Raw genomic sequence first — 26,932 nt, 5'->3', positions numbered from 1 at the left:
CCTCGCCAACACCTGCGGCACTCGGCGCGTTTGTACGAACGGACAGCATTACAGACTAGTCAAAGAGCTGCTTCACATCTGAAGTAAAATGCACAGCTTACTAAAAACAAAGTGCCGTTCTTCTCAGTACATGCTTTTTTCTGTTTCATCATCATATTGCAGGGGTCAGAATATGATGCATTCATAGTAGTCCCTTCATCATACAGCAAGCTGTCTTCGTTTGAGTCTGGGTTAGTCTTGTATTTAGAATCAAACGAGCTGCCGCTTCCATCAACGGTTGAAGGTGCCACAGAAGCAGTGATTTTAGAGGATCATGCAGCTACACTTGAAGAATAATAATCTAATTACCAACCTATCAAAATGTGTGGGCATACTTGCACGAATGCGTCATTTTCTTCCAGTTTCTGTTAAACTAACACTTTGTAACAGCTTGTTTTTGTTGCATGTAAATTATTGTCTTTTGGTATGGGCAAGTACGACAGCAACCAACATAAGTAAAATATACAGACTACAAAAAAAAGCGATCAGGTTTATAGCAAATGTCGACTACTATGCACACACTGATGAACTGTTTCAGTGCTATAATATTCTCCCAATTCACAAAATTTACGAGTATTCCCTAGCAATAAGATATAAGCAATCTCTTTTTCATAACAATCGTGCCTTCTTAGATATCTTTGTACTGGAAACGCATGCTATTCTGTACCCTACTCGTCACCAACAACACTGGAACCTTCCATTCTGTAGAACAAATTTTGGGCGACAAATGTTGTGTTTTAGTGTTCCTTTGTTATAAATAAATTACTGGAGGCAAAAATAATCCTTGAGAAATGCAGTGCACGTGACATTAGGGAAGTGCTTTTATCGTGAAAATCGAGAAAATGGTGGTCCAGGCATTCATGGAACTGTCTGTATATATATATATCTATATGTGTATATGTATATATATATATATGTATGTATATGCACATATATATGTGTGTATATGTATCTACATATATGTGTATATATTTATGTGTATGTGTATGTGTGTACACGCAATTTCTATTCATAGCATTGTTGTCATATATATAGTATTTTGTATTCTGTCATATTTTGCGTTGTACTTCGGAATTTGTGCCGAAAGAAACTACTTACGCATATTAGTCTCTGTACATAGCATTACTGTACGTGCATCTTCCGACTTGTACTGCACCAAACATCTCATGGCCTATGTTCATTGCCTATATGTTCATGGCCTATGTTTCTTCACCCATGTCCACGTTGCTTGCCATGTATTAGGGAGGCTCGGGTTCTCCTCAAGTGACAAAACATCACTTTTCTCCCGAGCCTGCCTTCATCCTTGGGATGAAATAAAATTGAATTGAATTGAAGAACAAGGGCTTGCATCAAGTTAGGGAAAAGATAGAATTGTGCATCTATAAATACCTATACAGCAGATTGAGAAACTTTTTTTGGAGCTCATAAGCTTTGTGTCATGTCAACGTGGAGAGGGTGGCAAACATAAAGATGCATCACTGATGTGGTGTCATTGAAACGGCTAACGGTCTCTCATGCTTTAGGTTTAAAAAAGACAGCACTAATGTGATCATAAGCATGATTAGCTCACTTTGATGTGACATATAATTTAAGAATTACTCTCTGCATATTCTCAGTGAGGTGATTTGCTGAGGGCCAGCAGTTGCAAGTCATTGAGAATAAAGTTGGAGACATATGTTTGATTGAAAACTTGCCACACATTAAGTTTTTCAGGCCCTGGCCTGCGGTGTGAATATTGTGAACTCATTGACTTTCTACATTTCTTTCCCCGCAGTGAGGCACTTTGTCAAAGGAAGCTTGTAGCACTTTATTTTTGCGGAGTGGACAAGACAGAGCAAAGCTTAATTATTATGGGAGGAGTAGCCGCGAGAGCACTGATCGTAGAAGAGAAGGACAAGGATCGCGGGTGCACTCGCGACATGCCCTAGCCGCTGTCTGCGGGCAGTTGCAGCCGGGGCTTCAACAAGTAAAGACTTCTTGGTTTGTCTCTTCTCTGAGGGGTTCTCAGGCTAGCCGCAACCAGAAACCCTACAAGATCTAAACACTGGCCAAGTGATGCAGGGCCAGCAGGGCAACTATTCTGGCTCTTGGTTTGTCACCCAGAGGTTTTCGGTGTAGCAAAACTACTACAGGCATCCAGAGGAAGAACAAACATAATGCATACGCACGTTGAAAGTTGGCGGCTAATGCACGCATCTCTCGTTCTTATCCTGCATCAATGTTTTGGTTGTGCTTTGTTAAACACCCTTGTGGTGTCATCCAAATATCATTACTACTCCATATTTCGCAGCCTATGCTCTGCTTCAGAATGAGAGGGAGCCTCACTATTTAATTTGATCGGTTCCAGGCTGTCTTGGAAGCGGTGAAGGAAAACCTGGGGGAACGCGCCTGCCTCATCATAAGTCACCGGCTATCTGCCATCAAGGTGGCGGACCGCATCGCAGTCATGGAGCATGGTACAATCATGGAGCAGGGGACACATGCGCAGCTCATGCAAATGCAGGGTGTATATCACAGGCTCGTTGAAAAAAGCCTGATTTTAGCATGACACAACGATGATTGCACACACGGTTTAGCACACATTACGCGTTTGTCATGTGAACCACCGTTGGTCATTATCGTTATCTGTCGTACATAAGAGGAATACTTTCTATTGCCTCCAGCAAGGCACTGCACAAAAACGCGGCCCACCACTGAACTGCATTTTTCCAGACAAGCATGACCTATTGCAGAAACTCTGCTTTACGGTTATTGTGGCTGGGCATAGATTTGGTTGTTTTACTGCACGTGGTGACAACCAAAGGTTCAGTGCGAGCTCCACCCTCGAAACTGCACTGTATATCTTGCTAATCTCTAATGATGCTCATATCGAAAAAGATTGCCTTTATTCTGACACCATGCAAATGAATGCACATCATCAGATTGTGCAAAGCATAAAGTAAAAAAAGGTGGGGTAGTATTAATTGCAAAAGCTTTAAATGCCTCATCAAACGCAAAAGTTTATTGCCAGCACCAGGGTAAACACGAGTGGGGAAAAGATCTTGACGTCACAAATTGCTGAAATTTGTGACGTCATCGTGGTGTCAAATGACGGCATCGTGACATGACATCGTTGCTTGGTCAAATGGACTGAACATGGAGGCAGTGAAGAAACACTTTAGGTGTAGAAAGCTTTCGGTGGGAGGCCGGGGAGTATCGATACAGGTGGTTTTTGCCTATCTATGAAGAACGCATAAGAGACCCTGTGAGTTATTTGCATTCACATACTGCATTGTTAGGTTTTCACTGAATTGTACGTACGAAGTGGTTCCTTTGAAGCTATCGGAACTTTTGTATCACTAAGAGCTCATTACACAAGGAGCTATGTGTACAATCTTGTCATTCAGCCATTTCAATGAGTTTCATTCATGTGCTGGATTAATTGGCATAACACAGATGTATTTTTCAACACCTTTTGTTCATCAGCTAGTAAGCACTTAGAATGTAGTTTCGAGTCTTGCAGGCGCTTTCGTTGACCGCAAGGTTTTGCACACCATTGCATACAGATAGGTAATGCATTTAAACCGCAATATAACAAACCACGATATAACGAAATATTGATTATAACAATGTAAATGAATAGTCTTGAAATAAATATGGTGCTAGGTATATACCTTTACAGCGAATTTTCAGATATAATGAACTTGTTTTCATGTAAGATGCAACTTTACTTTTAATGAGATTGCATAGTTTTTTTGTTTTTTTTTTCATTTAATACACCTTGCAACCTTTATGAAAGCATTCCTGGGGTTTTAAAGCATGTATTGCATATTATTGTTTCAGAATGCTCTCATTTGCAAAAGTCAACAGTGTGCAATCATGTTATTAGATGAACATTGTAGTATGTGCATAGCCTTTAATCCATACTTTTATCACACATTTCTTTGTCTGTGTGGTGCATCTCCCATGGTCCTTCTGACACTCCATACATTTAGGTTGGTGAGCGTGAAAGTTATTTTAAATTTACGGCCAATTTGAGCCTGTCATGTACATCAGGCGTAGTTGCCTGTAGGTAGCTTCGCGGACGTAATTAAGATGGCCTGTGTACTTTTGATAGACATTACAGTCAGTTACGGTGATACCAGAGACATGACGTATAATTATTTTAGAACTGTTTTATCAGCAGATGCCCTTGTTTGTTGCTATCTGTTTGTGTCATTAGGTGATGGCTTCTGTACATTTGCTCAGTCTCATGCTGGGTCCGCTGTGTGTGACAGTGTGTACTTGTACGATTCTGTGAAAACTAGCGAAAGAAGGAAACGGCAAGCTAATGCTGACCCTCTGCTGCATTGCAAGGGAACTGTGTCAGATATTAATACTGGATGTCATTGCTGAACCACATATTGTACTGATGTATGGCGTGTCTGTGCTTTTATTGTGAATGCATCTCGTGAAGTACTGTGTCACAGCAGCATTCATTTGTCTCATTCTGTGCCTTTAAATCTTCCCTCCTCATTTCGACCCCTCGACTTTTTCAACCCTCAGCCTTGAAGCTTCCAGCTTTGCTGTTCAATCAAGCTCACATTTACGGACGACATGCTCCTAGGTGTGTTGAAAACCTACCCAGCCAGAAAACTGTTGTCAAACAATGCTCAGTTGAGAAAAATGAGTTGTCTGGGGCCAGGTTATGCAAGAATGCATATTTTTCCTTGATTCTATCACCTTTTAGCACCTGTTGCAGCTAGTGACCAGTACTGGAAATGAAAATGGCGAGGCATCATTCCAGTCAATCCAAGCGCTTGAGAATTGCACGATGCAAACATTATGGCTGAAGGTCTTGCCTAGCTCGTGTGCAGCACATTGTTAATTTCACTGTTTTTGTAGTGCTAACACGTTTTTTATATTTTTGCTGCAGTATTGTAACTGAAGAGTGTGCATTATACATACCATACTTCACCAGTTATCTGCATAAGGAACGAATGCTTGTTCTTAAGCGCAATGTCGTTAACCACATCAGTAACATTACATACTGGATGCTTGCCTACTCATTATTGCTAAAGAGTGCCACTCGCAATCTCCTTTTGTTTGATGTAAAAATTACTGTGCAACGTTTTCTCTAGCACTGCTGTTGGCAGCTTCTCTGTCTAATGAACAAAGCACATGAGTCATGTACAGGATTTCTGTGTGCGTGTGAACACCATATTTTTTTACACTCAGCATTGCATCAAAAAACTGTGGTTAGCTCAATAAAGTGTACTATGTATGTGAATGCAGTATATTAAGAAAATAAATGCTACTTAAGTTATGTACGTTGAAGATGCCAATCAAGTTGCGTTACAGAGGTCTGTATGCTGTCTGTCTTTTAACTAAGCATGTTTTATGTTTTAACTAGTGAAGAAGCATACTCTTAAAAAATATGTCTATTAGATTTTTTCACATGTCTTTTATTGCCTGGCAACATGTACATTGACTGAAGTTATAAAAAATAGGTATTGAAATAAAATTACTAGTGCGGCAACTCTTGCAGTACAAGTTGAGATGCAGCGAACCCTTTCCTTTGCATTCATAATCTTTATGAATGCAAAGGAAATTCAATGTCCCTTTCCTTGCTTCTTAAGCATGAATGTTAAGACAACTGAAAATAAAAGCTTGTTGCGTCCATCTAGAAAGAATTGCCACAATTTTCTGCGAAGTTTTCAAGAATGTTCAAGCAAGCTGCAACCATGAACCAACGACTCACGGTAAAGAGGATTTGGGAAAAGGTAGTACTCAGCCATGTCAAACCCACCCCAAATTGCTAAGATGGCACTTGTTGTGTACCAAGCAATAATATATTGTTCAAGAGGACTGAACAATGTAAAATGTGGGATGTATGCAATACAGCCAGTAGAAAAACCATTTCCCATCTTTTGCAACACTTCTTTTCGATCTCTCGATTCAATAAATACTACACAAAAATGGGGCAGCTGGGCGCTAGTGATACGAAGACAAGGAAAGCAGCAGAGCTGGTGGCGTTGCCCTCTTCTCATCTTTTCCTTGTTATCCTAACTTTCCTTTTCCACCCCTTGCTATGCTATACTATACATTGCTATGCTAGCTCTCTTCTATATTTTGGGGGGTTTTTTTTTCTCTTTCCTTTCTGTCTATTCCTTCCTCTGTCTTTTCATTTTTTCTCCCTTTCTTTGTACTCATTCTCTCTACTTCTCTTCGTCTCTCTCAGGTCTCGTTCTCTCATCCGCCAGACATAGCGCACATGTTTTGGGAGTGAAACACAAGATGAGAAAGAGGGCACGTTTCGTTTCATGATGTTGCCACACAGCATAACGAATTGCTTGCCAGCTCCTCTGTAATGCTTCTGCCATGCTTTGTATTTTGGCTGCTGTACCATGGCATAAAAAATTCAATGTGTGCAACTCCACTTCTATAACCTTACATTTAAGTCCGCTGTGTCCTTCAAAATACCAAGTCACCAAAGTGGAGGGAGTAGTTATCACATGCACTGCTTTTTTTTTACTGCTGTAGTACATTCATCATAGGTAGGTAGGTGATAAACTTTATTATGGATCCAACGAGGAATTACTGGCCCGGGCTAGGCCTCCAGGAGCTGTTGTCTGCGGAACATCGTCTTGAGCTCTATTAATTGCAGAAACTTCTAGCTAATGCAAACTAATCATAAAAAACTTTTTTACAGTATTTCCTTCACAATATGCCCAAAACTGACTGACCAGCTTTGGGCTGGCTGGCAAGTTAAAGATGCCGCCCAAGTCCAAGGATCAACCTGCGCTTGGTGGTTATTCATCTTGGTGGGGTCTGATGCACACAAAACACTGGGACACAAGAAGGAACACATAGAGATAGGCAAAGCGTGTTCCTTCTTGTCTTTTGTGCGCATCAGTCCCCATCGAGGGTCCAACGACCTTAAGCTGTCGCCTGAGGCACCGCATCATCATCAATGGAGGGTGGGACAGGACAGGCGTTGATTTCCTCTTTTCCCGCCCACACCAAAAGGAAACTATCAAACTAGTCCTAAATAAAGTTTAATTATTCATTCATACAATATCTGCTAGGTAGCAGGAAATTTCATGCAGTGCTTTAAGTTGCTTTTAAGTGTGTGTTCTCCAGATGGGGCGAGCATAATATATCCTGAAGCTCGTTTAGCAAAAGGTGACCAAGAATGTCATCACTGCAGTGAAAGAGCTCACATTAAAAATTTTCTCTAGAATTCTCAAGGATTGTGAAAACAACAGCCAAAAATCACACACTTGATGACCGCTAATTGGCGAACAGGCTTTGTGTACATTTGTACATCATACCTTTTTAAGTCCATGTAGTTTTTCTGGGGCTGCTGAAATAACAAGTAGAAAAAAAATATTCCAGCTGGTCTCGCACACTGCGGCAATGCAAGCATTGTGCAGGAAGCTGGTTTTGCCACATTACTTGGCTTTTAGCCAAGCGTTGAAAATAGATGTCATTGCGTGAACCAAAACTGCGATTCGGCCTAGTTGGAATCTATCCATCCTGAAAATGTATGCGCAGGCGAACAAGGACAAAGAAAGGAATACAAACTGGCGCAAACAAGGAATACAAACTGGCGAATACAAACTTGTAGCGCCAGTTTGTATTCCTTTCTTTGTCCTTGTTCGCCTGCGCATACATTTTCAGCGTGAACCACGTAGGTGGATACGTGATATTAGTGCGTCAGGCATACCCGTGATACTTTGATTCTCTTAGGCTAGATTATACTTCAGTGTTGCATCAGGCTATAAATGGCAGTTTGATTTGTATACATGTCATGCATAAGGCAAGACATTTCGTTCAATTTCACCATGCCGCGCACATTCTAATAAAATGGCCACGACAGCTTTGCATATGTAACACTAACGTCACCGCTGAAGTATGCATTTCTTTATTCTACCGCTGTATGCTTGGATGTAAAAAGCATATATATTCATAAGCTGAAGCTATAGTGCTTAAAATACTCAATGTAAAATTAACTTCTCAGTTTCATTTGGTTATTATAGTGCCGGATGATCCCCGTTACCTTTGCGAAGCTACCAATTGACAAAGTGTGATTAACCCCTTCAGGCGCGAATTAAATCTGGCAACGTGAAAATTTTTTTTGGTTCATAATTTCAATATTTAAGCCTATTAAAGTAAGAAACTCGAAACAAATGCAAAATATGTTTATTGGTTCAATTTTTGCTCAGCGTCCACATTTGTGGACATTGCGCCTCAAAGCAGTAATATTAGTGAAAAGCGACAAAGAAGAAAACACGCTTTCCATTTAAATTCAAAATAACTTCTTTCAAAGTAATGTTGAGAGAAGTTACCAGGAAAAGTCTATTTAGTGTGGAAGAGGTAGAAGCAGTCATTCTGCGATGTCAGGCAAAGAAAAATGTCACACTCGCGGCTCTTGCATGAGCATCCATCCCTCCTGCAGCGTTGTGCGTTGGGTATGTTCATTTGCTGTGGCCAGTGCTGGATGCCGTCATAGCGAAGAGTGCTCACTGGCAGGGGTGACGCATTGGGTGCCTTCCTTTTCATCACCTGGGGGTTCTCACTGCTTGGTGGCCCACGCTTTTTCTGGGGCTTGTTGACGCTCAGCTGATGATGATGATGATGATGACGATGATAATCCTTGATAGTCTGGCGCACACCCACAAAGGGGGATCGGCCAAGAACCGGGCGGCAGGATCTTAACTAAAAGGCTAATGGTTTTTCAAACAAAACGTAATTTTGTGTTCTCTTCATTCTCTTCCTCCTTTTCGTCGTCCGAAATGTCTCCATCGGAAACATCTCCATTGGCTATTTTTTAAGGACGTCTTCTGCTGTTTCACCGTCGACTTTTTGTCGTCTCGATGCATGATCTTGAACTCCTGGTGACAAAAATTATTAACGTAAACATCATTTGATGCTGCCGGAAGTGAAACACAGAGAAATAGCAGCCTTTCAACAAAGGAGGCACTGAAGCGCAGTGTCCACGTTCGTGGACGCGAAATTTAGCTGAACCTCTCTGTCATTACAAATGATTTCCTATTGCCAAAATATTGTTAAAAGGCATGCGGGATATCTTAGTTATTACTGACAAATGCAAAATTTCACGCCATCTAAAAAGGTACGAAGTAAACGATAAAAACATAAGATCCACCTACGCGTCCCGCCATAGAAAGTGGAGGCGTCCATTTTGACTTTTGTTTACAATGTTATTTTGAACCAGGTGCAAGAGATGGCGCCACGCGTCCTTGCAGCAAGATGCAGAGGTTGCGGGAGCATTGTTTGCGCGCGAGATTCAAGACCTATTTTCGAAAGACCTAGGTGTGAACTTGGCGTCCACAAATGTGGACGTTGCGCCTGAAGGGGTTAAAGGTCAAATTGTGAGTGAATGAATATATAAATTGCTATATTGCATTAAAAACACCTGTACGTGCATGATGACGCGATGCGAATGAGCTGGCTATATAAACGCCAAGGACAACAGCCCGTATTTGTAACAGCTGCTTTCAATGCATGTTACATCATACAGCCTCTTGCATAATAAAGGCATGCTTGCGTCATAGAAATTGGCTATGCTGCAATGCTTGACTATTGCGCAGAGAAGCCAACTCAAAAACCACTTTTTTTAAAACGAAATTCAGTGTCTTTCAACGTGCGAGAAATTGCAGTTTTCAACAGTATCATTTCATACGGGCTTAGTACATGGCACGTTTTTATTTTTTTACAGTTTTATATCTGTACGTCGTGCATGATTGATGCGTCCTAGAGGGGCGAAGCAAGGTGTTTGCTCGCACGCGCCCACGCGAACTTCCCGCAGCTTTATTGCATTTTATCCCGTTGTTTTATTACCACGTTGCCGCGTATTCCTGTTTCCGGAGTGAATGACAGACTCGGTAATGACGTGTGTGCGTGCGTCTCAATGCCAGCGGCGGCACTTCACGCACACACTAGCTGGCTGCGCTAGCGCTGACGACCGACGGCGGCGGCGCGTCGGCGGCCGGTTTCGAAACTACGTCAGAACGCGCGCGCGGCGCTACGTGTTGGAGGCCGACCAGTCGACGTCGAAGTAGACCCCTGGAGAACAGCTGCAGCTGTTGTTATGGGACTCGCGGCGAAGCCGCTGCACGGCCTCATCGCGTAACAACAACTGACGGGGCCAGTCGGGGTAAGTGCCCTCGCTATCTTTCGAAAAAAGGTAACTGGCGTTGCAGCATATTTACGGCTTCGAGAACAGTTCGGACAGGTAGGCTGCTGCTGCAGGGTGTCGTAGAAAGTGCAAGATCGATGGAGCGGCCCTGGTGGGGGTGTAATGATGCGTGCAGGATCGTGGTGCGGTACCGTAATGCGTCGATTTCGACGCCTTTCGTGTGTTCTACCAGGCTGGCGATTCAACTGAATTCGCCGTTTTGTACGTCCGCTGCACTGTGAACGTCGCTGTCGGGTCATCGCAGGAAACTGTCGTTCGAAGCTTTTGTATCGCTGCTTCGAAGATTGGTGTAGTAGTGCACTTTTTGTTATGTTTGGTTTCTAGCACGTCGCTACGTGACGTCCTGTGTGCTTGGGAGCTTACGGACACTTTATGAGGCGTCACGGAATGGCTCTCGATTGGGGCACTTCCGCAGCGAGTCGGAAACGGCATATCGAGCAGCAGCACACCGACTTGCTGCTGCGAAGCGACCCGATATCCCGTTCCGTTGTCGCGACGACCGTTGGAGCGTGGTGCGAGCGTGAACAATAGATTTTTGTCGCTTTCCCCGCGCCGGCCGGTCGGTGCAGGTCGGCGTGGGATATCCGCCCGAGTGGGCTCTCTGCAAGCTGGTTTGCGCCGCGCCGAAGACACTCGAAAACGACGCGAGGGAAGCCGTCAAGTAAAACACACCACCACGGTTCCACACGCGCCCGCCCGCTGCTCGTACATTTATAGAAGGCTCCAAATAGGGGCCTCACGAAAGGAAGACCGCGAGGATGGATCTTGGCCCGCGCTTCTTTTGAGCAAAATTCCAATGCTCAGATATAGCATGCGGCTGGCTGCAAGACTGCGTGTGGACTTCGACTTAAGGGTCCACTCTGTACTGTAGGTACATCAACGCCGAATGCACTCTGCACCGAGTTCATACTGCCGTTGACCTGCGCATCTGTAAGAGCTCAGGTGCTTATCTGCTGCCCATTTCTTGCATCGCGAACAATGCAACTCGTTGTCCCGACATCATTACGCCACGGTCGATCGCCTAGCGCGAGCTCGCGAAGCTGGTCTTTCCCCTTAAGAGATTAGGCGCACGCCGTCGCGCGATATACGTTGATAAAAATCGCGCCTCAAATGTTGGTTTTCCAGTCGCGGCATGTGCGCGCGTACTGGAGGGGGGGTTAAAATTGGCTCGGCCGTACGGCGTGTGATGACCCACTTCCGCGTTGCTCTCTACTTCGCTTTGAACGGTGCACGCGCCATCGGCCAGCTAGGTGCGCACAGCTGCTAGAAATGCGCCGAGCTCCCCCGCACCAGGCGCGTGCTCTTCGGTGACGCGTGGTTGCTCAGCTTTCGCAAGCGCGAGGAGAGAGAAATGGTCTAGCGCGCCGCGCTACTCCGAGACAGCAGCAGCGAGGGGTTCTCCCCGGCGACTCGATCCTACACAGCTGGATCGTCGCCAGCATGCTCGCACGCTCGACTCCTCCTCGCCGCTTGGACAACAGATGGGATGATCCGGTTCTCCCGCACCGTGGTTGAGGTGCTCGAAACACTTCACAGCGCTCCTTTTTTTCTCTCATTCTCGACGCGACTGCGCGATCCTGCCGCCTGAATTTTAGGTCCGTTCCCCCGGCAATTACACAAATTGTGATGGGCCGCTGCCACTGATCGTGGACCTGATTCGATCGTGATTGCGCGCGCCTTCGATCGGGGCCATTAAGCAGCTGATTGCTTTCGGTCGTGACGTTCGAATAGTTCATTTCCATTTAATCTTACCGCAATCTTGAGCAGTGAGCGTGTGTTTATGGCGCGTGCATTTGGGGTGCGCGTGCACTAAATGTGCCCATAAGCACAGCACATATGGGCCGTATATTGCAGAGCATCGGTGATCCAGAGCTGTTGTGCAGTAGCTCACTTCTGAAACTAAACCAGTGGTGCACCAAGATCGGTACAGCCTGTGTGTGGGAGGAAGGGGGGAGTGTATCCCACTCCAGGAACCACAACAGCGTTGTGTTAAAGAAGTCACTATGCTCTTGGCTGATCGTTCTGCTAGTGGTCAAAAAAGCAATGAGACTGAGTTTGTGCTTACCGAAATTTCTAGCTTTTTCAAGCAACAATGCTATACTCTTCACAGTAAGTTCCCGTGGGCAGCTATACACCAGCGGAGTCTTTCTTCCCACTCTTTGCAGCAGCACTGGAAGTTTTCAACGGATTCGTCAGTTTTTTTTTTTTATGCTCTCCAGAGTTCTAAAAAGACGTCTCTTTAGGACATATTTTAATTTCAGGAAAAGGAAAAAGCCACAAGGACTCAAATCAGGTGAATAGGTGCTTGAGGAACCACAGTAGTAAGTTCTAAGGTCGAAACTTCACTGGTGGTAAGGGCCATGTGACGGAGGGCATTGTGATGATGAAGCTTACACTCCTCTGCATTGTCTGGTCTCGAACGAATCACTCTTTCGCATGATCAAGTCGTTTGTCAAAATTTGATGTGCGGTAAAAGTGTTTAAATTTAACTCTGCAGACATCATCCTTATTGTTAGTAGACAATGTGATTTCACAAGAGCCCTTACATATTCAGCGTTTCCTCAATTTCTGACGTTGCTAGTCACTCAGAGCAAGGTTCATCTTCGTTTTCTCGGTCTTCCAAAAATGGTTGTGCCTGTGGAAAACTTGTGCTCTTGATAAACAATGGCCCGGCCGCGGTGGTCTAGTGGCTAAGGTACTCGACTGCTGACCCGCAGGTCGCTGGATCGAATCCCGGCTGTGGTGGCTGTATTTTCGATGTAGGCGAAGATGCTGTAGGCTCGTGTACTCAGATTTGGTTGCACGTTAAGGAACCCCAGGTGGCCAAATTTTCAGAGCCCTCCACTATGACACCTCTCATAATCATATGGTGGTTTTGTGATGTTAAACCCCACATATCAATCATTCATCAATCAATTGATAAGCTATGTTCCCCATATGCGTATTTCTACTTTTCAGAACTGGCACTTCCAGGTTCACAAAGTTTAACACAAGACTTTATGGCACATCGCTGCCCTGAATTCTGATTCTCCATTTCTGTAACTGAAAGGACAACATCACTTATGGCACTGTAAATACCATTTTGTTCGCTGTATGGAGTTGCAACCCGTACTGAAGAAGCGAAAGGGATTAACAAATCGCTCTAGCACAAGCCATTAGACTGAATGCTACGAGATCACCTGCAGTGTTGCCAGTCTCATTACTTTTCTAACACACCTTGTACAGCTATAGTAATCTTAAATATAGTAAACATTGAGACTGCACTTTCAGTTTGTACACTGCACATATTTGTGATCATGATGCTCTTTTTTTTCCTGTTTATAGAAAACAAACATTCTGTGCATTTTCTTTTGGTGCCTAATTTAATATTTATTTTCAAAGGCATAGACAGATGAGTCTAGACCAGGGAATGGTTTAGGTACCGTGTGCGAGTGGACCAATTGATTGAATATGTCACTGATATAACATTGCTTTAATGACATCATTAGTACCAGTGGAAGCTATTCGTCATGCAGATCATGTTCTCTATGTATGGTATGATTAGGAATAGATTGAAAGAAAGTTAGGCTAGTTGAAAGGAATTCATATCTGAAGAAGGTGTGGCATTCAAACACAGAGACAATAGACTCTTTTCATAATTGGCCAGAGCGCTGCTCTGCGCTAGATATTTTCCCAAGTAATGGCGGCACCTGCCATGCTTAAAGCGGAGTCGCGGTCCTATTTGAAACTGCTGGAGCTTGCCCACTATGTGTGTCTATATTCTGCATGTTCTCCCTGTAGCAATATCAAGAGAGGCAACTCGACATTTCTCACGTCATAGTGCAAGCAATCCGCACTTGAACAGGCTGTTCGCAGCAAGTGACTAGCCGCCATTAGTTGTTCATATTGCATAGCAAGAAAGCTAGCTTTACAGTATTGGAAAGGGTCCACTGAGAGAAGAGATTCGGACATTAATAATGCCGAGTATCAACAGAAAGGTTTCTCTTTCATGGAAAATAAGGTAGACTGAAAACTGGGATGCATGAAAAAAAGAAGTTTTAGTTAAAAAAAAAAGCGCTATAGTTATAGCATATGAAATGCTATTGAGAGTGCCTAGTTTTCTGTAAGGCTGCAATTCTATGTGCCCTGTCATGTACCAGTGCCACATAAATCAATGAATGCACGTTAAGCCACTTTTCCAAGCTGCAATTATTCATGGTGCCCCGTGACTGCATGCCTACAGCTACATATATGTATCTAATGTTCTATGTAGGGTGGGCACATATTCATGTTTTGAATTCAGATTGAATAATATTTAATCAAATGACTCGATCACACTTTTCATTAGCAAGTATTCAAGGCTTCTAATATTGCAAAAAGATGAATATCTAAAATTTGAAAAACGTCAATGCTGCAACTTCGTTGGCGTTGGCGGTTAAAACTTTTCCTAACACCATTACAGGGTAGGCCTTTCGTCAAAACTTTCATCAATAGCCTAGATCAAAAGCAAGCACAATTTTTTTTTAAGGACGCTATATGATTTCTGCACATTAAAAAAAAAAACACAGAAGAATGGAACTATGTAATCACAAACACAAGGAAGTTTAAAACTATATCATTTAAGTGTGCCATTCCTTAATAACACAGAACTGATTCTTAAGAGGCATACTAGCATTGAAAATTTAGCAGCTTTGTTTGCTAAGAACTTGCTGAAGGGCCTTTAGTCACGGTGCCTTCTTTATGCACATCAAAAGGAACTGATGCTCACGACACTCAGTGATCTGAGGTTTAAATCTATTTTCTGCACCATAAGTGTATTCCATCAGTCACAGGCTGTATAGCTGTTGTCAGTAGAAATTACTGATTAATATGCTCGCATAGACTCCTCATCAAAGCAGTTAAAAAATCAGCTGTTATGCTTGAAGCCATCAAGTCATCGATCTGTTAAAGAAGGCCAGTGAAAAGTCTGGGAGACTGCTAAATTGCTAGCGTCGAAAAATAACCTGCATGCTCTCCTCACACCTCATAGTCAAGAGGTCCAAACATACTTCAATGAGCCCCTGATAACAGCAAAGGGTTATCCTTGGGAATAGTGGAAAGAGCATGAGGCTATTTTACCCCCTTATTGCCAAAATGGCATTGTTATACCATCTCGTTCCTGCTGCTGAGGTATCCTGTGAATGCATGTTTTTGACTGCTGAAAACACCGTGATATCATAGTGAGAAAGCCAGAAGCCAGGTCGTGTGGGAAAGCTTCTGTTTCTGCACGACAGTTTGTAGCCCTTTGCTGGCAGTCATCACACGATATGTACTCGAGGACATGAGTGGATTTCATTTTTGTGTTCTTTGCTTCAATTTTTAATAAAATCTTTTGTATTCCTTCCTATATTTTGAGACACTATTTGGCGATTTTGTGCTGTTTGAGATTGAATTTCTCTATTCACACACCCCTAGTATTCTCGTAAAGGAAGACTCGAGGAGACAGCACTACTAACTGCTGAGGTTTATTGGACATGGTTGCAGCATAAATACCAATGAACAAGAAAGAACAAAGGACACCATTTTCTCCCTTCTTGTACAGTTTATTGCACATACACTTATAAAGTTGTAGCCTGCTATAATATGTATTATAGCAGGCTGCACTGCAATGGGAGGATATGATCAGTTCAAGATTTTACGAAACGGTTAAAACTTTCTTGCTGATAACGCATAAAGTTGTAATTGCAATGAATGAAATTTCAAAGTTCAACTACAGCAGACTCTTAGTAAACAAAATTGCTTTATTAAATTGTTGAATAAATGTAACTGCTCATAATATAATTGGTTTCGTACTTGAATTCTGCATCCCTCTTTATTTCTCAAGAAAAAAAAATAAAACACATTCTCCTGCTTCCTTCAGGTTTTGTTTAACACGAGTGTACCATAATTAAGTAGTTAACTAATCACTCTATGGTAAATATTGCCATCCACACAATTTAGTTGGTGACATTACAGTGCTTGTCTGCTTGCAATTGTACATGGACACTGGTTTTAATATACAGGGTGCCTCAGCTATCTTTAGCAAGAGTTCAAAGATAAGCTGCCACTATTTATGACATCACCAAATGCATATGGCTGGCTATTGCTTGCAATGTGTCACACTCTTTTTGGGCTTATTCTTGATTGCCTAATTAGGCATGTTTAATTACCTAACTTTCAAACCAACAAGGCTTGGTAAAAGATCACCATGAGAAAATTGTATATCAATTGACAAAAATGCCCGATTTGACAGATTCTAACTTTCTGTGTATTAAAGGGGCCCTGAAACACTTTTTCAAGTAACTATGGAATGAACTCACTGGAAGAGCTTATTGCCTCACGAATTCAATGCTGCAAAAATTGTAAGAATTCGTCCAGTGTGAGTGGAGTTACAAAGGTTTGTTTCGTGCTGCAATTTCATTCTCTCTTCTCTCGTCCCGATGAAAGCCCTAGAAGTTAAGCAGGGAGGGACGCCAGGGTCACGGAAAAAGGTCACGCGCACCTCATGACCTCGAGCACTTTCTTCTTTTTTTTTCTTCAAATGTGCGGCTTTTTCGCGGCTTTTTCAGTGCGTGGACAAGTGACCGCCTCTCGCGGCAAGCCCTGTAACACCGAGTGTGCCATGTTCAGATCAGCCAATGGCTGATAGATGGGCTTACTACGAGTGATTTTTGGGCTTATTAGTGATCTGTCGAGAGAAGAGAAAGCAATTTTCAGCTGACTTTGATAATTTATTGTGAATTCCAGGCTGTATACTGTGCTATAATATTTAGCTCGCATGTTGTTAGAAGCCTCTACTACCGATCCGCAGCATTTTCTGGCCATGCTCAAAAAGTGTTGCAGGGCCCCTTTAAGTATTGGTGTTTTTCTGCTTAATACACTTGCCCACAAAATAAACAAATATATACTATGTTCAGGCTGTCTTGCACTGCTCCTAAACGCTCCATGCGAAACTAACCATTGTATTTAGCCAGGTGTGCTGCTTCAACAGAGCAGCTAGAATGGTGATTGGTGGCTTTGTGGTGACATTTGCCAGCGGTAACACAAGCGATAACCATTGCATATGCGTATCGCTGTTATGAACCGCTGCAAGGGAAGCGTACCATTTTTGCACAAACGTTAGGGTAAACTGCAATCACAGGGCATATAGGCACGCGAGCGGGCATGTCACGAGGTATTTCTTTTGTATTTTGTGGGAATCTAGTAAGCAAAAAAAAAACTAATACACAAAACTCTAGAAAGATAGAAACTATCTAATCGGAGATTTTGCAGACTGATATACAACTTCCTCATAATTTTTTGCCAAGCTTCGTTGGTACAACAGTTCGGTATTTAAACATGCCTTATTAAGCAACCAAGAGCCTAAAAAATAGTGTGACATACTCCAGGCAATACTTAGTAATGTGCATTCGGCCGCATCGGAATACTTTTAGAAACTGGCCATGGATAGCTGGGGCACCCTGTATAAGTCATGAATCTTGTGAAGACGCACTTTTTTTTTATGGTTTAAATGAACAGCCATTTCATGCCTTCAAGCTTGAATATAACTGGAAAGGCAACATATTTTGTCACACAGTTTTGAGAGCAATTCAAAACTCGTAGATGTCATGTTGAGCATTCGTTCTAATTAGATACAGCTTGGGAACCCACCGGACTGGGAACCCACCGGACAGTGCACGTAAACTGAGAAGTGTGTTGTAAAGCATTTAGAATTAATAGTGTGAATGAGTCTTGTGCATGTCTTATGGATTTTTATTTGTGTAAGTAATGTCTGCTCCTTTGGGTAATCTGTCTTAACGACTAGAATTTTGTTGTCTTATCACAGGTGGCTGCTAGAATTTCTGTTCTGTCTAAAGACAAATTCAAGAGCCATCACACAAGAATGATGAGTTGCCTGTAGGCTGAACTTATTAAAGCACTCACCTGCTGCTGAATTGAGGAAGGCCTGACATTGAAAGGAGAAATAATATTCGCAAGGGCATATTGAGCGATCTTTGTAATGTTTCTTGCTGCTCCTTATGGCTATAGGAGGTAAATAGCAAGCTGATGAGGCAAACGGTAATTTGACACTAGCCACTTGCACCAGATTTGTTTCCTATGTTCCTGCTCTACTGGCCTGTGTACAACTTCACAGCAATTCACACTGTAGGATTAAAATATCACAGTATATTGAATCGAGCTGGCATCAAAATAACAATTCATCGGGGATATTTCCATGCTCTCATCGTATCGTGCCATAACAAGTCTCAATGAGATGCAGTTTTGGTAAACCATTATTTTTTTTTTTGGGGCAAATATGATTTTGTGTTAGATGAAATTGTTCAGTACAGTGAAATCTGTAGCCATGTCTGTGAGATCTGTGATATCAGTGCGATACGAATATGTGCTTATAAAGGAACTATGTTTGTATATCCAATGCAACTACATTATGTTGAAGTATTTGCTTGTTATTGCCCATTCTTAACTGGTATTGGTGGTAACAGATAGTTCCATGGCATATTGCCTAATGGGAAATTGTAAAATGAATAACACAATTGTCATTACAAAACATTACATGTGGCCCTTGGCATTGGTGTGAAGACAAAGTGTGGGGTGCACCATCTCATGAAGAAAGAACCTCTTTCATGCCTTCGTTTGTTGAACCAGTTCGCAGTTGTAAAGCAGTACGAGAGACTATGCAGCACTTTCTACTAAACTACAGTTGTCTATTGAGGTAATGAAGTAGTAATGTAGGGTACCGAAGTGCTGCACATCAATGTTGGCTTTGGTAGTGTCTGTAGTGGCTTTGTTCGTATGCCATTTTTTTAGGTTCGTAGCTTTAAAATCACAGGTGCAAAGGGTACAACGCAAGCTCTTTCTCTCCAATGTTTCTAGCTATAAATCTACAAAAGTAAATTTGATTGTTTGAGGGTTCTCTAATGCAAACCTAAAGGGACCCCGAAACGGTTCTGGCAATTTTGTACAAACACATTAAGCTGCTAGACCAAGTCTCGCCGCAGATCGCGGGAACCGGCCAAACATGTTTTCAACCGCCCGTTCACAGAGTGGCATGTTCTGGTCACTTGACATCACTGTGGCCGCTGATCTGAATGGCTCTCATGGGCTGTAGAACGCACGGAAGTAAGATCAGTTGGTAGAGAGGCAGCACCTGTCAGAGCAGATATGAACCAGTCCCCGATCTTCGTATCTGTTGCCAGATGGCGTGCGTGCTGCCGGGCGCACTGTGTGATGGCCTCTGAAACTGCACGCGACCTGTTGGCATGCGGTCTTGGAGGCCTAGACTGGTAAAAGCTCAAATCGTCGAGTGAGCTCATGAGAGCTCTGTTATCGCCAGCGTGCCTCATAAGAAGGCTAGGCAGAGGTGAGAAGGAGGGTAGGATATAATTGCTCGTTGCGGCCTTGATACGCGGTGTGCCACTAAACTTGTGGTTCAGATGGTTTTACTTTTGCTTAAACGCTGACAAAACTTGAAAAAACCATTTCAGGGTCCCTTTAAACGAAGTACATATGTGTTCTTACGTTTAACATATAAGAATTTGATAATTATGGTCTAAAACCACACATGCTACCTCTTCTTTCTCAGCAACAAAGTGTCAACGAATGAGCTCAAACGTATGCTTAGGCTAGTTAAACTAGTTCATACTTAAGAAAGATTAAGCAGCGCAGAAAGACTGAACTCATAGAATCTGTAATCTGTGCGTCTTTGTGCCTGTACAGTCTTCTTGCACTGTTTTCTCTCTCTTATGTCACTGAATTCCTGAAGCAAGTAAATGCTGCAAGTCAGAATGTGGTATACCCTTCCTTGCCTTCTCATGCACTCATTCCTTTCAACAGAACCCCGTTATGGATGTAACAGCACAGCTTTAAAATTGCAGGAGTTCCCGAGGGAGGCAGTCGTGGCACCTGTCTCGGGTGGCTGTGCGTGAGAAGAGCCATCTCGAACTGCCGAGATGACATCGTCCACGCTTGTCGAGACAGTGTCTCTCAACTACGAAGACTTCAGCGAGAACTTCCTCACGTGCAGCACTTGCCTGTGCACTTACGATGGCCAGGAGCGCAGCCCCAAACTCCTCTCCTGCTCCCACACAGTGTGCCGCAGCTGCCTCGAGCGCCTCGCCGCTGCGGCCCGATCCCAGGTGGGAAGCCATCTGCACATTGCTTTGCCCACTTTTCTGTGAAGCGAAGCAGTTACATTATTTTTGATATACATACCCCAAACGGCAGTACTACACATGCACAGTAATGTTTTTTTAACTTCCCATTGAAGTCTTCATTCATGAAGATAAAAGCTCACGTAACTTAAATGGCATAAGGAGGAGCAGCAGAATAGTTTTTATTCTAATATTAGACTCCATTGGCAGAGTAGGAGCAGTCAATGGACTCCGTCAGCGAGCACTCAACTTTTACAAAGAGCAATGCCTCCAGGTCCACGAGTGAAACACAACTTTTCCCACTGGAGCAAGCGGAAGCAGAATCTATTTTTCCAGTGATGAGTTGCGTGGAGTATCTTGCATAGTTATTTCATTCCGCCGTCGAATTCCCTCTCGTATGGGGCAGTTTGAGCGTCACTATCACTATCTGATAAATTGCTCATGCAAGAACATCATTCTGACTCAGAGCTGTGGCTATCGAGCAGTAGAAGCAATGCCACACGATTGGCAGACTCGCCCATGTCGTTCGCCATTACCGGAAAAACAAGTGACCACTGGTGGCGCCCCCAGGCAGGCAAACGTGTTGAAGGAAGTGCGTCGCCCAGAATTCGAGACCACTCTGCCGGTCCTGGCAGAGCAAGTTTTCCTGCTCCAAGGAGTGACTGCCGCTCTCTCTGAATCCACTCCGATTCTCCCATGGAACACTTGGCTGCTGCCCTCACTCTGTCAATGGAACAAACTTGCTACAATACGAGCAGAAAATCTTGCTCCATCTCCACTTTTGAAATTGAACATAAGAGAGCACAGTGTTCTTTCAAGGTGAGCACCCTCCTCTAGCTATCCGCAGGCCATAGCCATCTCTCGAGTCCTTTCTGCTAGGCCACGCTGGTTCTCGGATAGCTTGGCCTCCGACTGCTCCTCGAATATTGCTTGAATGCCTACGATGACAGGTGTTTGTAGGAATTCTCATACCGTATGACATAGGGTATCTGGTACATCACAGTACATCCGAATCTATTCAGGTTTGCTTCGTTAAATTTGGGGAATTTGGATGCCTTGATCATAACAATTGGTTTGCAGTATTCTGACAGTTACTGCCACTTCCCTTGTTAGGCTCAGGTGAGGTGGCAAACGAGTTCTTTCTAGCCTGTGGTGTTGTAAAATATCACTGTACTTTCTTGAAGCATCGTCTTCACTCCTTAGCACATCCTGTAGGAATGCCCGGTAGACATGAGCTTGAGGCATACACAGTTTTTTTTAGTGGACTTAAGTTTTATAAGCCGCTGATAACTGAGATGAGCTTTTCTTCTTTATACAGTTTCTATGCAAACAGACCGTTTTAATGACCGTAATGACTTTAGGCAGAGGAATAATCATTATATGCATTTCTGTCGGCCGCATTAAGTTGAATGTCATATATGTTTAGGACTCTGTGGCTTATCTGTTGCGTTTGGATGTTAAAGGAACACTTAGGTGAAACAATGAATTGGTTTGGATTGGTAAAGTGTACTCTGAAAACTCTAACGTCGTTAGTTTAACTATCACATCTCCTTTAATAAAGGAAAAAAAATAAAGGCCAAAGTTTAATTTCTAAATTTTGTGCCGAAATTCCCACACGTGACATCACAGATTTCAAAGTGTACTTTTCATATTTTGGCAACATCCACTCAATGAAACTTGTTAATTATATGGCTTACTGAGAGGTCAATGCACTTCATTTTTACCATCTAAGAACTATGTAGGACCTAGTATGCACCGTCAGAATTTATGTCATCACAGCGTTTGGTGTGTGAATTTCAAAGTGGCGTCACCACCCACTTTTTTTTTATTTTATACTTTTGTCTCCTCGCAACAAACATAGTGTCTTTGGTTTTGTAAAATAGTAATTTAGTAATTTTCTCTTTAGTGTTCCTCTAAACTTGCTAACGTTAATCACTCTGATTCTCTGCTTTGCAGCACGAGGGCACGCTCAGGTGCCCCATCTGCCGTGAGGCCGTGCCTCTACCAGAGCCCGGGGTTGGCGCACTGCCACCCAGCTTCTTGGTCAACCAGTTGCTGGACCTTGTTGCCAGCCGGCGTCGTGAGGTCGTGCCCAAGTGTGCCCTCCACCCCGCAGGACCCGAGTTGCTCTTCTGCGAGGCGTGCGACCAAGTGTTCTGCTCCACGTGCCTCGGTCCCGCTCACGCAGACTCCAGTCACACAGTGATCCCTTTCTCCATCGCCGTCAAGCGCATGTCTGAGATACTCCTGTACAAAGTGAGTTTCTGAGGGCTCCTGTTGGGGGACCTAAATAGCACGTGGTCATTATGAGCGAGAGATGGTACAGATGAGATATTATCGGCTTGTGCTGTTTGACTAGTTTGGCCACACTGTAGGCAAGCATTCAGCTTTATTTGTGACCTTTCATGGGCAAAAACAAAAGAAGAAAATGTTGGACCAGAAGCGACAAGGGCGGTAGATATTTTCGAGACTCAGACAGGCAAAAAGTGTGAATTCACTGAATTTATCGAGCGGAGCAATTGGAATAAAGCAGCTATCAAATACATCGAAAACACAGCAAGCCCTTCAGAAATTTAAGATTTCCCTAAACTAGCGGAACGTTTAAGTCAGCAGAGTGTGAGCTATCAAGAGTCTACCGTGGTTTTTTTTGTGTGTGTGTGTGTGTGACCGTTGTGCTAGAGCATCTTGTTATTCCCTATGTTCCTGTAAAAATTTTGCTGTAATTATCATGTCCTGATGCTTAATATGTGTGAAAATAGTTTTTGGTGTGTGTCACACATAGCTGCTCCTTTACACATGTTTGTCAACGAGCGAAGCTTATGAAACTTGTCTGGCTCCTTCATTTTCTGTTAACTGAAAGTGTTGTGCATTTAGCAGAGCATAGTTATAGCCTTACATAGTATTAAAAGGGGTCGGGAAAGGATTTGAGGGTAAGAAGGAGATGCAAGGGTGAAGCATAGCATAGAAAAAAAGAGAAATAGAAAGATAGAAAGGGCAAGAAAAAAATAGAAATAAACGGATGAAAAATGCATAGAAAGAAACAGATACACGAGAGGAAGAAAGAATGAAAAAAATGTTGAGAAATGAAGCAGGTTGCCCAGCTCCTCACTTCCATCATGTTTGGCACCATTTGTGCGAAGCTGCTTTTGTTTTTCATTTGTTGACGATACATGATTGTCGTGACGTTCGAGGCAAATGGCGATGTTATAGCTCACCTGACTGGGGCTCTAGCACCACTGTTCACATTCCACAACATGCCTGTTCCAATGTCTGTGGTCTTAACTATAGTCTCTTGTGTTGCTGCCCACAGCTTGGGAAAAGAGTTTGCATTTCAACTGCTTGTACGGCAACAGCCGAGTGTCTTGTTTTTTAAGCGCATTCCTTTATTTATTTATTTATTTATTTTTTATCTTTGCAGTCTCAACTGTGCCTGAGCAAACTGGATGCAGCAGCAGAGGCGGTGAGTGCCGAGATCACACGACTCGATGCTGCCGCCGAAGAGGTAACGGACCAAATCGAGGCCTCTTTTCGAGAAATTCAGGACCTTCTGGAACAGCGGCGGAAGTCACTCTTGGCCACGTTGCAGGTGGGTGAAAATTTCTTGCTGTATATTTTTTGTGTGCATCGGTACTGATTTGCTGCACCCTCGCTGTACCAAATGCAGCAAGTTGGTCAATGAAGTACACAGTACATTATTTTGGCCCTGGATGGTGCTGTATTGTTTAATAAAAAAATTTATTTAGTGCCCTGTGAAAGCAATCTCCGCAGGGTCTTGTACAGGGGTTAGTGCTAGCAGAAAAGGAGGCTATCAGATTAATGAAACGGGAATACTATCAGTCGTTGTGGTAGCTTGGCAGACAACACGCTGTGTTCCTAAGAATGAGGATGAACTTTTGATTCCTGTTTGCGGTGACCATGTTTCAATAGTGATGACTTGCAAAAACATATTTAATATTCTGTAAAGGTAGTTTTTGCATTATTATGTATATTGTTTTGTGTTTCGTGAAAGTGATCAGATCATTCAAAAAGATACAGTGTGCCTTCTCTTTCCATGTCTTTATGCAGTGGCTTTTAGACATATATGGTGAAAAATTAACACCCTGTGTGATATCTTGTTCTTCAAAAATAGTTTACTTCATCTATTGCACGCTGAAGTCAAACTGGCTGTAAAACTCCGCAGTTATAAGGCAGCATTTTTATCCATTTGTTATTTGATAACGGTAGTGAGACAGAGCTCTCTGTTGCATGTGATTGGCATTGCTTACGTTGTCAGACTGTGCTGTGCTCATATAATTTGAAGTCAACAAGCAAGATTAATGTATCACTTTTATTTCGCTGCCACTCAATCGTAGGCACTCTGGGACCGCAAGAAAGAAGCCCTTGAAGAGCAGCTGAATCAAATCCAAAATGAGAGGTCTCAACTTGAGCAGGAGTGCTGCACCCCTGACAGTCAGCTTGATGTCCGAAACCTTACGAAGAAGATTGCAGACTTGGACGTCAAGATGGGCTCTCTAGATCACTTGGCCGAACCTCGCGAGAACTGCTATCTTCACTTTGACTGCGCATACAACTCTGCCCTCGATGACATTGCGCAAGCTCTCAAAGTCTTCGGCAAGCTCGAGACAAGCCGCACATTCCCACCCTTGTGCACAATTAGCGTCAAAGACTGTCCGGCTTACGTCAAGGCCCGTGCACTGCTTCGTACCTATGACTGTGACGGTCGGCCTCAGACGGTGGGTGGAGATCCTGTGACTGTGGCACTGGTGGCGTGTAACGAGGATCAGAAACAGCTTGATGTTCAAGTGATAGACCGCGGCACCGGTGAATATACAGTGGCGTTTCAAGTGCCCCACGTCGCGCGGTACCGCCTTGCCGTATCGGTGCTGGGCCGACCCTTGCAGGGCAGTCCTTTCGAGTTCGCTGCCACCGACAACATCGATCCCGAAGCGGTGTTTGGTCGGCACGGTGATGGCACGGATGGCTTCCATCAGCCCGTGGCCGTGGTGTATGGGCCCGAGGGCCTGCTGTACGTGCTGGACACGGGAAACTGCAGAATCAAGGTGCTCACGCCGGAGCTCCGGTTCGTCCGCCACCTAACGGGAGTTGGCACCGAGGAACGGGGTGGCACAGGACTCGCTATTTCTCCATCGGCAGGCACTCTGGTAACGTGCAACTGGAGGACACGCACGGTCACCGAGTTCACCGCTGAAGGGACTATCGTTCGGACCTTCACGCATGTTGACTTGCTCGAACCCACAGCCCTCACAGTTGACTCCCAGGGGTATGTGTTTGTTGTGGACAGTGGCAAACGCTGCATCTTCATCTTTAATCAAGAGGGCATCCTTGTCAAGAAGGTGGAAGGAAAAGTGCTGGCACTGCCAACCAACTTCAACCCGAGTGCCATTGCAGTGAGTGCAGACGACAACGTTCTAGTGGCAGACTCAACTATACACGTGCTGGACTCGCAAGGCAACAGGCTATCGACAATGTTTGCCGAGGGCAAAGGAAAAGGAAGATTTGGAGGCATCTGCGTCGATGCTCAAGGGATCGTGCTGGCCACTCGCTCCGATCGCAGCAAGAATAACGTCCTGTTATTTGACCGGGTTGGCGGACAGCTGACCTACACGATAGAGAGTCGGAGTAGTAGGCTGGGTCGGCCTCTCGGAATCACCACACTCCCAGACGGCCACGCTGTCGTGGTGGACCTCGGCAACGACTGCATCAAGAAGTATCGGTACAAGTGATGCGGGTTCATTGTTCTGCCGTTGCCCTGTTTTACAAATCTGCGTTATCTAGTATTTCTAGGCATCACATGCTAGTCACCGCAGCGGCACATGCATCTGTGGCCGTCTGTCCAAAGCTCTGTGTAGCAGAGTAGACAGGTTCAAACACTTTCTTAGCCATTACTTTTGCTCTGTTTTGCCATAAGAATGCACTGGCAGAAAGTGAACCTATTGTGCAGTGTGCAGTCACAAATGCATTGGGTGCCTTCACGTCACAATTTATTCGATATAAATTTTTATTAAAGGGGCCGCGTAACGCAAAAATGGGCAGAACATATGCACTTAGTTATAGCGGTGTCGAGTAACAGCGCCTGTGTGGAGCTGATATAGTAGCAATATGCCACTGATCAAGCGGGCCAACTTCCTGGGCATCAAGTGCTCTTTATAGCAGTGCTAATCGCAAGCAAACTGCAATTACAATTTTTTATGAGTTTTAAAAGTTTGCACACTCGTAGAAGAGTACTTTCTAGGTGATTGGGAACAAGACCTTACGGAGCCCAGTTAAATCTGCGAGGAAGCTTGTCACGCAGTGTGCCCTTCAAGTTTTCTTGTACTGCAACCCAGTTTTCACAGGTAGCCACATTTATCTGCAGCCGTAACGCCTTTCCTCTCCCTTTTTTTTTCTTGCCGTTGAAGCCATACTGCTACGTTTTAACCCATATTGCAGTGCATTCATTGTGAAGTACTATATAGTATGAGCTCTTGTCAATTGTACATCAGCATTCACTGTAAGTGTAGTTTGGTTGTGTGGTGTGGCTGTTTTGGGAATCCTTACACTCCGC

At 43.8% G+C, this 26,932-nt stretch overlaps 3 protein-coding genes and 1 long non-coding RNA gene across 4 annotated transcripts in view; 2 read left to right on the top strand and 2 right to left on the bottom strand.

Moving 5' to 3' along the window:
• Positions 1–5,690, top strand: part of LOC119159763 (ATP-dependent translocase ABCB1-like) — an 84,518-nt gene extending 78,828 nt beyond the window's left edge. The window contains exon 27 of the mRNA XM_075889983.1: positions 2,387–5,690. Coding sequence (XP_075746098.1) covers positions 2,387–2,587 — 201 coding nt within the window. The 3' untranslated portion in view covers positions 2,588–5,690. The remainder of the gene's footprint in view (positions 1–2,386) is intronic.
• Positions 5,691–8,185: 2,495 nt separating this feature from the next.
• Positions 8,186–9,378, bottom strand: LOC119171367 (uncharacterized). Its single transcript, XR_012894028.1, has 2 exons — positions 9,171–9,378; positions 8,186–8,894 (listed from the first exon to the last, which is right to left on the bottom strand). It is a non-coding gene; the product is annotated as an uncharacterized LOC119171367 (long non-coding RNA).
• A 666-nt stretch (positions 9,379–10,044) lies between these two features.
• Positions 10,045–26,656, top strand: LOC119172331 (tripartite motif-containing protein 2-like). Its single transcript, XM_037423387.2, has 5 exons — positions 10,045–10,177; positions 20,092–20,352; positions 22,324–22,623; positions 23,786–23,953; positions 24,720–26,656. Exons 2-5 carry the CDS (start codon positions 20,167–20,169, stop codon positions 26,109–26,111), a joined length of 2,046 nt encoding a protein of 681 aa, XP_037279284.2. The 5' UTR covers positions 10,045–10,177; positions 20,092–20,166; the 3' UTR covers positions 26,112–26,656.
• LOC119172340 (uncharacterized) overlaps positions 25,950–26,932 on the bottom strand; it is a 17,268-nt gene continuing 16,285 nt past the window's right edge. Inside the window, exon 8 of the mRNA XM_075889982.1 lies at positions 25,950–26,083. Within this exon, the coding sequence (XP_075746097.1) occupies positions 26,035–26,083 (49 nt within the window). The 3' untranslated portion in view covers positions 25,950–26,034. The remainder of the gene's footprint in view (positions 26,084–26,932) is intronic.

This window comes from Rhipicephalus microplus, chromosome 3 (genome assembly GCF_043290135.1).
Source record: "Rhipicephalus microplus isolate Deutch F79 chromosome 3, USDA_Rmic, whole genome shotgun sequence".
NCBI classification, from domain to species: domain Eukaryota; kingdom Metazoa; phylum Arthropoda; class Arachnida; order Ixodida; family Ixodidae; genus Rhipicephalus; species Rhipicephalus microplus.
This window is presented reverse-complemented; position numbering and strand designations above follow the sequence as displayed.